Below are 11276 nucleotides of genomic sequence, written 5' to 3' on the forward strand. Positions count from 1 at the left end.
ACTAGACTGAAATGTGTTTCATAGTGATCTTTCCAATATCTGGAAGAACTTATCCTCAAAACCTGAATTTGTATATTTTCATTTACTTTTGGCTCTAATACAAGTTAATCACTTCTCTACCTTAAGCACAGCTAAAGATTATCCAAGAACAGTAATTTCCAAGTCCTGTGGTTTTATTTGAGCAGGCTGGCTGCTAGATATATTAGCAAAGACTCATGATACTCAGGACAGGCTCAGGTTTGGCAGCCAGGGGAAGAAGTATTGACTGATTGCTGTCTTGGTCTGCTAAGCCTTCCACAACTTAGAGCCATGCAAGAGCCTCTCTGTCTGACCAGAAAAGCTTCAGAAATTCAATCAGACAAAGGATGGGTCTCTTATAGAGAGATAAATTGAGTAAAATGAGAAAAAGATGCCAATGTAAATTACTGACTGCCTTTAGTCTGCTCAGGGTAATTGCAAGTCATGCAATTATGAGAAGGCAGAAATGGACACATTGCATGAAATCATCAGGCAGTATCACTAGAACACAAGGGATTGTCCTGCTCCCCCTAAGCCCTGAGCCTGGTGCTGCAACCTCTTTCAGCTGTCTTGAGTGCCTGAGCTCTCTGTAAAGCACTGCAGTGAAAGGGTACCCATATGCTTCCTGCTGAAAAGCAGAAAAACATTTTTGCATTAAGGCAATACTTGCAGAACTACTTCAGGAGGATGAAGGTAAGAAATGAGATTCAGCCCTCTTCTAGTTATAATCCAGCTTCTCATAAAGGTGAGATCAATATTTCTTAGTGGGAATTTGAAATTACCTAGGTATTTGTTTTAGGATTTTTTCTGATGTATGCACTGGTCAGTACTGAATTACTTTGTGTAGACACAGCAGGAATACTAATTGATCCTGCCTAGGTGAAGGGAACCAAGGTCAGCAAAGGACGTATGGAACATTTCAAATACTGACTAGATCAATGATGAAATTCTTCCACATTGTGAAGTTGTTGCAAAGTGACACAAGGATCAACATAAATGGAGTTGAAGACAGAGTGTGTACAGGCCAAGATGTGGTAAAATAGAGAGACATTTTTCCCTAGCTGCTGACAACTTCTTCTGAGGTTGTGTCTGATCTGTAAACCACATGTGATCTGAACATTTTACTTTCAGAAATCAAAGACACTTGGATTCCTTTCTAGTTTTTCTCTAATGCAGTCCTGGTCACAATACATGGACTTTCAAAAGTCTGGTAATTATATCAGTGATAACTCTGGTCTTCATCTACTCTCATGACCCTTTCCACAAAGCTTAGCTCTGTAAATAAATTAAGCTGTACCAATAAATATATATATGTGCATATATACACAGCACATAACATAACAAACATAATAAGCATTGAATAATTTCTTTCTGTTGTGGTCATTAATATTAGTGGTTTTATTTGTGTATTTGTTGAAGAGACTGGGGTGCATATTCTGTGTGGAGAGAGAAGAATGGATGGTTCCACCTTGACTAAGAAACTATACTGCATAAACTCTCTTGAGTTCATCACGGCTTTATAATTTTAGGACTGGTTCCAAGCACAGCAAGATGTTTGTAGCACTTGCTATGGAATAAACATTCATTTCATGCACACTTTTTAAGTACAGTGGGAAAATGGAAACAGGAACCAAGAAATTGTTCCAAGAAAAGGAAACCAGGAAAGAGGAAAGGAAAAGCAGGGACTTTGTGGTGTAGGAGACTGTGCTGGGTCTGGCTGGGATGGATGTAGCTTTTTATAGCAGCCCATATGGTGCTGTGATTCAATTAGTGACTAGAAGAGTGCTAACAGCATGCCCATGTTTTAGCTGTCACTGAGCAGCACAAAGGCCTTCTCTGTGTCCCACTGTGCCCCCTTCCAGCAAGGGGGTGTGCCAGGGACAGGGGAGGAGCAGGGCCAGGAGAGCTGACCCCAGGGATATTCCATGCTGTGTGACACTGCCCACAGCAGTCAAACTGGGGCTTGTCCTTCTACAGCAACCCAACTTGGAGACTCAGCGGGCACCAGCCTGCTTGGGGGAGGTGTAAAGAAAATGTCTTTCCATCACTTGCTGTTGTTTCTCCCCTTTTCCTTTCACTTATTATAATGTATTTATCTCCACCCACATTCCTCCCTCTCTATTTCTCTCCCAGTTGTCTCTCCCATCCCGCTGGAGAAGGACAGTTAGTGGCTGTGGGAGGCTTCACAGGTGCCTGGGGTCAGCCATCACAGAGACCTAAATCCTGCAAATAAATAATAGGAAATTTAATTTCAGTGGATTCCAGGTGAAAAGGAACCAACACAGGGTTCTGTCCCAGAGCTTTTCTGTCACTAAAAGTGCTGATGTCCAAGCTGATTGACACTGCCTTGGCTCCTAAACCCCAGCATTATCCCAGCAAAGACAAGAAGGTGCAGTCGCAGTTGTGACAACTATTTGGCTGAGTTAGATTATTCTTCTTTTGAAGAAGTTATTTCAGCTAAAAGTGAACTAACACAAACTATGCCTCCACAAGGCATGGCAGCCCCAAAATGTGACCTGACCACGGGCGGGATTGGCCATAAAGTTTATCCTCCATGATCCTTGGGTTATCCTTGAAACACAGGATAAGCTGTAAGGCTCCAGAGCTCACATCTGGAAGGGGCTCTGAAAACTCCTGCTGGAAGCTCAGCAAGGCAGAATAAAGACCATAGAGTCTGCATTTCACAGCTGCTCTGTGGGCTGGCAGCTCCCAGCATTTCCACATCTGACACATTTCTCTGAAGGCGCAGAGAAAGCACAAAGGAAATGGAAAAATCTTATTTGCCATTCTCATTTTAGTGATCTCAGCAGGTTCAGGTATGTAGTGAATAGAAGCCAAAGAAAAAAGTAAATAAGTTTCCTGATCCATCTTTCTGAGTTTCAGTGCAACTTGTCATGGTCAGCAAAAGCTGAAAGGATGCACATAACTCAACATTTATGATAGATTTGGGGGTTGCTCAGTTAACTTAGAGAAGACGTGACATCTCTGAAGTGTTTTTTCTTGGATCATTTCTAACTCTACAGCTCCTCCATGTGGAGACCATCAACAGACAAGAAATAAATAATCCTAAACATTAGGTATTAATACATTTTAATGGTTTTGCAGAGAACTAGCAATATTCTAAATATTTAGGACTTCTTTTAGAATAATTTAGTTCTTTTCAGCCAGAACTTTTTTGAAAATGGGTGAAAAGCAGTGCATCAGAATATCACTGCTAAAAGTGCAGCATTGCAATTCCAATTCCAGTTCAAATTACCACTTTCCCCTCTGATGTCACATGAATGCACCAAGAAACCTTTTACCAATTTTTTAATTCTATTTGTTCTTCTGTGTAGAGGAATCTCACATCTATGTCCTACTTCATGCCATCAGGGAATTCAGGGACATTTCTCCTGTATGTGGGTAAAGAGGTCCTAAGTCCTTGTTAACAAACCTGCTGGTTGGGAACAGGGCTGAAAGCTGCATGTGTTAAAGAACAGCCTTCCCATAACCACTTCCCACTTTGCTCATCCACAGCCTTCAGAATCTGAGTCCTAGACTGTTTAAAACAATCTTTAATTACTAGATAGTATTATATGTGTATTATTGATGACACAGTCCAAATGACTTCAGGTTCTGCCGAGGGATCTGGGCAGGCTGGATCAGGGGGCTGAGCTCAATTTTATGGGGTTCAGTAGGGCCAAATGCCAGGTCCTGCACTTGGGTCACAACAATCCCAGGCAGTGCCACAGGCGGGGAGCAGAATGGTTGGAAAGCTGCCTGGTGGAAAAGGACCTGGGGATGCTGTTTGACAGTGACTGAACACAAGCCAGCTGTGCCCAGGTGGCCAAGAAGGCCAAGGCACCTGGCCTGCACCAGCAATAGTGTGGCCAGTGGGACCAGGGCAGGGATTGTCCCCCTGTCCTGGGCACTGGTGAGGCCACACCTCAAATCCTGTGTTCAGTTTTGGGCCCCTGACTGCAAGGAAGGCACTGAGGGGCTGGAGCCTGTCCAGAGAAGGGCAACAGAGCTGGGGAAGGGTCTGGAGCAGAAGTTCCATGAGGAGCAGCTGAGGAAGGTGGGGGTGTTTAGTCTGGAGGAAAGGAGGCTCAGGGGAGACCTAATCACTCTTTAGAACTACCTGAAAGGAGGTGGTAGCTGGGGGGGGGGGGGGGGTGGCCTCTGCTTCCAGGTAACAAATGAACAGGAGGTCGTAGCCACAAGTTCTGCCAGAGGTTTAGATCAGATATTAGGAAAAATTTCTTCACTGAAATGTTGGTCAGGTACAGACAGGTACTGACAGGTACAGACTGCCCAGGGAAGTGATGGAATCACCATCCCTGGAAGTGTTCAAAAGCCATGTGGATGTGGCACTTGGGGGATATGGTTTAGTGGTGAACACAGTGGTGCTGGGTCAGGATTTGACCTCAGATCTGAAAATAAATGGAGCTACCCAATTCGTTTTGACAACAGTATTTTACAGTGTAGTTGAGTTGAGCAAAGTACTCTTAGACCTGCCTCATTTCAGCACCACTACAAGTCTAAAACTGCTCTGAACTAGGACTAAAGTGTTCTGTATGACTATGGTCTACACCAGAACAGGGCTCAATGGCTGACCCACTGCTGGGGTGAGACAGGGTACACCAGACAGGATCAAGAATAAAAACTACAACATTTGGACAGCTTCTGAAAAGACAAAAAGAGATTTTTTTGAAGGTCAACAAAACTCATGAAATTATCTCACAAAATAATTTAGACCATAATTTATTTAAGCATTACATAAAGGGTAAAAGCCAATTTAGTCATTGCTGTCTTCTTGCCATATAGACACTTGTAAGTTTTAGTTTTGGAATAATCAGTGAAACCTTGGCATCATCAAAAGCCCTTTCCTGTTAACCCATCAATGTGTCCTCTGTTGAGCCAGCTACTCAAGACTAGCTGCTTAGTATTTGTACAAAGCTTTTTTAAAATATAAAACCACTAGGTTTTAAATATTATTTTTGTTTCTCTCCTTATCAGCTTTTTGTCCCTTCTCCAAATCATTGTATTTAAGGCGATGAACAGAAAAAAGTGAAGAGTAATGGTTTTAATTAAGTATCAACTTAACTAAACCAGAGACACACGGCTGCATTCAGATGGGAGATTTATATTAAACCCATAGTAAATTTCTGGAGTGTAAGAAACAGGGGGTCCTCTCAGTACCTCTCTGAGAGCACCCATGTTGGAGTGGGGTGAGAGGGGAGGATGGGGGCAGCATTCCTGCCCTCCTGCTGGCCTGTTTGGCAGGGGAAATTGAGAGGTCAGAGCTTGAATTTTGCTCACCATTTCCTTCGTTGTGGAGCTTCTAGCCTAGTGCCTAGGCACATTCTTCACTTCATTACAGCTGCATTTGTTGGAGTGCCCTCATGTTACACCAGTAAGACAAATAAAGGGGCAACCAATGTCACCACCAGCACATTAATTTTCACAGGCCCCAGCAGCAGTGCCAGAGCAATGCAGGGTTTTTTACATCTGCAGCCAGCAGAATCTAAAAGGACAGCTCTGTTTCCCTTCCTGACTACAAGCATTGTGGGCCCTGAGGCAGCAGGAGCCACCATGGGAGGGGGCCTGTGCTGAGCAGGGGTTACACAAACAGTTCCATAACCTGCTGAGGAGGGCAGGGAGGGGAGCACCAACTTCTGCTCCACATCACACATCTGCCTAATTTATTCTTGCTCTGTACATACAGCAGCATAGCTGCTCTGGAAATCCAGACCTGGCCTCCTGCCTGTCATTCAAGCAGTCTAATTTGTATTCAAGAAGGGAAAGTAAACAACATGTCTGTGAGATAAAATCAATGTCCTGTCATCTACTGACTGCACCTCCTCCACTCTGTGTTCCTACTCCTGCTCTTGTATATACCACTTCTATGTATGCACCACATACTTTTTGTCACCGTAAAATGATCTGTGAAGTCTGATTAGAACAATTCTCATTTTAAGAGGAAAAGCAGGGAACTCCAACAAAAATCTCCTGTGATGTGACTGACTCCTCTTCCAAGAAGAAAACAGAGACTGGGAAAGGCAACAGCAAGAGAAACAAAAGAAAAAAAGAGACGAGCATAAAGCTTCTACAGAAGTAGGAACAGCAGTGGGAAACTTTGGGGAAATTTTAGCTTTTCCTTTGTCCTTTTGTGAGAGGTATCTGTGCCTTAAATCTATGCCATATCAACCATGACATCTACTGAAGAATCAAGAATGCAAAACCTAATGCTGCATACAATGCAGGAATGACCAGAGAACAGACCTAAACAATTCTCTCAGAAAACACCAGAGTGCACTACTGCATAGCAGTCATCAACTCAGAGTAGGCTGCTTTAAACTTTGTCCAGTTGGTCTTGAAAAGCTCCACAGATGGAGATTCCAGAGCAGCTCTGAGGAATCCATTCCTGCATTTCTCCTCCTTATGTCATCCCTTTCACTTAATCAGAACCTCACCTCTATGAATTTTTGACCAGCATCTCTTCTCCTATCACACACATCAGTGAGGAGCCTGGCTCTGTATTCTCTGTAGCTTTCTCATACGGATTGAGGGCTGGCTATTAAGTTCCCCCCCACCAAGTCTTCAGGCTGAACAAAACCCATTCCCTTGGCCTTTTCTCACAGGAGGGTGCTCCAGTCCTGACCATCTTGATAGCTCTCCATTAGACTCACTCCAGTCTTTTTTTGGATCTTAACTGTGTGCCAAATACACATCCTTGCATACACAGGTTCTCCAAATACTTGATTTTCCTTTTTTTTTTTTTTTGGAGGCTTCCATTATCAAAGTAGCAAGTACTTGGGATGCTTCCCTGGAAACCTAAACATGAGGATTCTGAGGCAGGTGGATACCTCACACTGCACTGAATTATCAGCAGAAGTAGCAGGCCTGGGTATCAATGGTCTCCCCACTTGCAGGAATCCAGACAAGCTTTTTTACCTGCTGCTCCTCTGTCAGGAATATAAAGACAAATTCCACCTCCACTTGGATGGATTTCCTGAGGTACTTACATATACAGGACTAACTAGCTCACCTAAAAGGAAGGAAACAGCAAGTTTCATTCATTCTTTCATGAGGTACCCAAAGATTGCACTAAACTCACCACAAACACTTCTCAATTCATCCTTTCATCAATGAATAGCACATTCATACTCAGAAGGAAACTGAAATGTCATGACTGTACATTTCTGGTGCTAAACACAATTAAATGGTAATGTAGACAATACAATCACAGTGCTGTTACACTGAAGTGGGGCATTTCAGTTAACATCCAATTTTTAAACATTTTGAAAGCAAGATCATTATATTTAAGTGACTTGCTGAGGGTTACATAGCATTGTCAATGAAATGCAATCCATGGCATGCATCACCTTCACCTCTTTCTAAAATGTGGTGCTTAACTATGGTCCTGAGTATGTTACAAAAAGCATTTTGTTAAAGGGGGGCCTTTGGTGCAACACTTGGATTTCTGCTTTCAACAGTGAAACTTCAGGTGGTCATTCCAGGCAGCACAGTACAGGAGCCCTTTGCAGCAGAGCCCTGCTCTACTGAAATGAGACACAAGCTCCCTGGGAAACAGCATGCTGGTGTGTGACATTTGTCCTCTGCTGAGCACAATTAGTGATGGCCACAAATTTTAGACTATATCAACAGTTCTTCAAAGTGACAGACAACTCTGCTGCCTCCTGAGCTCACTGTGTACACAAAGAGAAGATGGCATGAAGGGGAAGATGTTCTTTTGGAGTACAGATGAAACCTCTTCTTTTCTCCCACCAAAAACTATGGTGGGTGACTGATTGTACCAGATTTCTCCCAATGCAAGTTACTGTCTCATTTGTGAGGTCATTAGTACTGTGGATACTACTGCGAAATTCTCACTCTGCAAAGTGAATTTTGCATCATATGTAACAGGAGTTTAAAAACATTTTAAAGCACACCTCAAGAAAAACCCTCTCCTCCCCTTAACATTGCCAAGTTTCCTAATATCACTTTGATGCATTGTGCATGTTTGCAAATCAGACAATTATTTAATTTTTATGACAGAATTAGGTGAGTAGGTGTACTACTACATTTTTTACTCACAGCACAACAGCCTGGCAATGGTAACTGAGATCACAAGTGAAAATTAACCATATTGTGTTCATGGCAGAGAAAAATACAGCTTACACATTTTATCTGCATTCAAATGGTATTTCTGCCTTGTACACACAACCTCCTGCTCTGATCCTGTGTTCATGACTTGCTATTCTTCTCCATATATATCAAGAGGTTAGGTGAAAGAAATTGATTTCAAGTTTTTTGGTACAAGGCATAAAGTTTAATGATTGGACAATCATGGTCTGGAATTGTGTAGTGAAAATTACAAATCTGTGAGTAAAGCTGCAGAAGTACTTCAGACAACAATACCTTGCAGAAACATGGGAAGGCAAACACAGAGCACTATTAAATTCTACAGTATGAAGAATTTCCAGTTACATCCCTGCTGTGAAACTCTCTTGGGAACAAAAGGGATCATTGTTAAATAATAATCTGAACATGACTGTGTTGTAATATGACAACAAGCCATTAGATCTTGTTTTGTTTTTTGAGGAGATTTAGCCAAGCGCCCAAGTTGACAAGTAAGTTACTTTTCAGAATATCTACTGAAACCAAACATTAATAGTACCACTAACAGGTCCTGGTAACACCAAACTCTGCAGATGCATCACTGGTGAACACTTTTCATCTGCTATGTTCAGAAATATATTCTTACATTACTCTCTCATTTCTACAGTTTTTTTTTCCTGCTGACTGAAACTCATTATTGTAACATAAACCTTGCAACATTGAAAGTACTAATATTCATGCAAACTTGTTCACAGTGGGAAAGCAATGACTCAGACCTCTAATTGCTCTTACACATTCTACCAACAATCTCTTAAGAAACAAGTGTCAAATACTGTGACTTTATACAAACAGCACCAGTTAAAATTTCAAGAAAGCACACCAAGTACCTTTTCAAAAAATCTTATTTTTATTGTTTGCACTAACTGTATAATCATTAACAGCTTTCATCTCTAACAAACTGAAGCAAGTCAGTACACACAAAAACCTATGCAAGGTCAAGCAGATCCTAGGTTACATAAATGCAGATCACCTAGGTGTGTAACAAGCCTAAGGGCAGTTAGTTCATCCTAACACTTTAAGCACAGTCACTCCAGTTTTGTGAATTTTTCAGAGCTGTTAAAAAGCTTCATTTTTTCTTTAAAAAGGAAACAGCTAGAAGATTTATAGAAATTACTGATTTTTGACCAAAATTCTTATGTCTATATTATTACAATGCAGCAAGGACCCTTCTTCAGTTGTAATACCACTGCTCTGCAAAACAAAACAAAACAAAAAAGAAGAAAATTAGTCACTTTGCTGTATTAGACATAAATTATCATTAGCAGCCTAAACACTTGCCAGCTCACACTGCATATATTCCCATTTCTTTCAAGTTTGCCAAGTCCACTTATCAGCTCCTGGCTTTCTCTCTGAGCTGGAACAGAAGTGGATATAAAACCAATCACTTCTGCAATAAAGGGCTTTGCCTTTTAAAATGCTGACTGAAAACCTGAGACTTACCAAACAAGTGCCTGCATGTGATCCCCTACTGCTCTACAGTAACAGACTCGCAAACCAAGACAGTCCACTTGAGTTTTCCGCAAGGGATTTATGAACTAGTTTTTTAGATTAAAATATTTCATTATTAACCAGCAGTTTTGATGAATAAGCTTTATTCCCTCAGTCTCTGAATGCAGTTTGTTCTAACCGATGCATTTGGCTGGATCTGATGCATTTGTTATTTATTGTACTTCCCTGGTGTAAATCCAGAAGGCAGCACAAGAGGAAAGGAGTGACAGAAGGTAAAAATTAGCTCAATTCAAACAGTTAGAACTGAAGTACCATAGATTAACAACAGATAGGGCAAACATCTCAGTACGTACTGAAGACCTCACAGGAGTCCTGAACTAACATGGATCACCGGAAATTTAAGCTGCCCAGCCCCTCAAAAGCCTTGTAATACTAGATTTTAGCAAGAAAGCTTAGCACCTCCCTGTCTGCATCCTGGAGACCCCCAAAAAAAAAAAAAAAATGTAGAACACAATTACTCTTAGGTATATTCTGCCATGTTTCCAGATTAGTTTTACCTGAAGCAAATCCTTAACCCCTAAGGATGCCAATGATGTAGGAGCAGACACCATGCAGAGATTCCCAGCAGTGTTCCCGTGCCAGTTTCATTGCTTCAGTTTCATTTTCAGACCCTTGACCATGCTGGCCTGGGTCAGAGTTTTGCCCTGCTTCTCTCATAGGAATGGCAGCTTTCTGGACTGATTTTTCTTGGTTTGCTAGATCTTCTGGCTCCATACCAGCAGCTATTTGCCTCATGAGAGCCTCTGGGGGAGCCTTTTGGCACATGGTGGTCTTCAAGACTTCCATGGATTCGCAAGCATGCGGGACTTTTCTGAGTTCTGCAGCGATCTGATTCCAGTAAATCTTTGGATTATTTCTGAAAGCACGACAGACTGATGGCTTGCCAGTGAATTCACACCAGTAGGACATCCCTTGGCTTTTGCATTCAATTCTAAGTTTCATCTCCTCGTCATCGCCGCTCGTGGTTATTGTGCAAACATCTTTGGTTTTAGTCCGAAATTTGATTTCTTCACCATTGCTTCTTTTCTTTGGCTTCAGCTTCTGTCCCAGCGCTCCCATGCCACAGATCACAACAAGGAAAAGGAGAGCAAAACTCTTCATGGTGAGAGGAGGGAGCCGAGATCCTTGAACAACACGATCCAAAGAAGTAAAAGCAGTGAGTAAATGGCTGCTCACAATTTAAAGTCTTGGTGCACAAAGAAGCTTCTTTCCAGCTAAACACGGGATGTAAGGGTTGGGCATTTTATGAAAATAATAAATCACACTTCAGTAGGCAAATGCCCATAATTTATAGCCTGAGGGAGTGTCGAATAACCTTGGGAGTGTGAACTCCCAAGAAGGTAACAAGACAAGTCTTGTAAATGCAGTTAAAATACAGAACGATAGTTGTATAACTGAGAAGCACATTCCTATCCAGGATGAACATGTCACATTTGATTTTTAACAGATATTTTCCATTCTCCAGCTGCTTTATAGCTATCTTCATGCTAGAGCTTATAAGATGATATCAAAGTAAAAAAGGATAGAAGTACAAAGCAATCTCTGCATCTGGATGGTTATAAATGTCCTGGTAGTGTAAGTGTCCT

General features: G+C 41.8%; 1 protein-coding gene across 1 annotated transcript; it reads right to left on the bottom strand.

Moving 5' to 3' along the window:
• Positions 1–8956: 8956 nt before the first annotated feature.
• On the bottom strand, positions 8957–10868 carry FGFBP2 (fibroblast growth factor binding protein 2). The gene is made up of 2 exons (XM_030948071.1): positions 10188–10868; positions 8957–9372 (listed from the first exon to the last, which is right to left on the bottom strand). The coding sequence occupies exon 1, from the start codon at positions 10789–10791 to the stop codon at positions 10201–10203; it is 591 nt and encodes a 196-aa protein (XP_030803931.1). The 5' UTR covers positions 10792–10868; the 3' UTR covers positions 8957–9372; positions 10188–10200.
• Between the last annotated feature and the right edge of the window lie 408 nt (positions 10869–11276).

Source organism: Camarhynchus parvulus, chromosome 4 (assembly GCF_901933205.1).
Source record: "Camarhynchus parvulus chromosome 4, STF_HiC, whole genome shotgun sequence".
Lineage (NCBI taxonomy): Eukaryota > Metazoa > Chordata > Aves > Passeriformes > Thraupidae > Camarhynchus > Camarhynchus parvulus.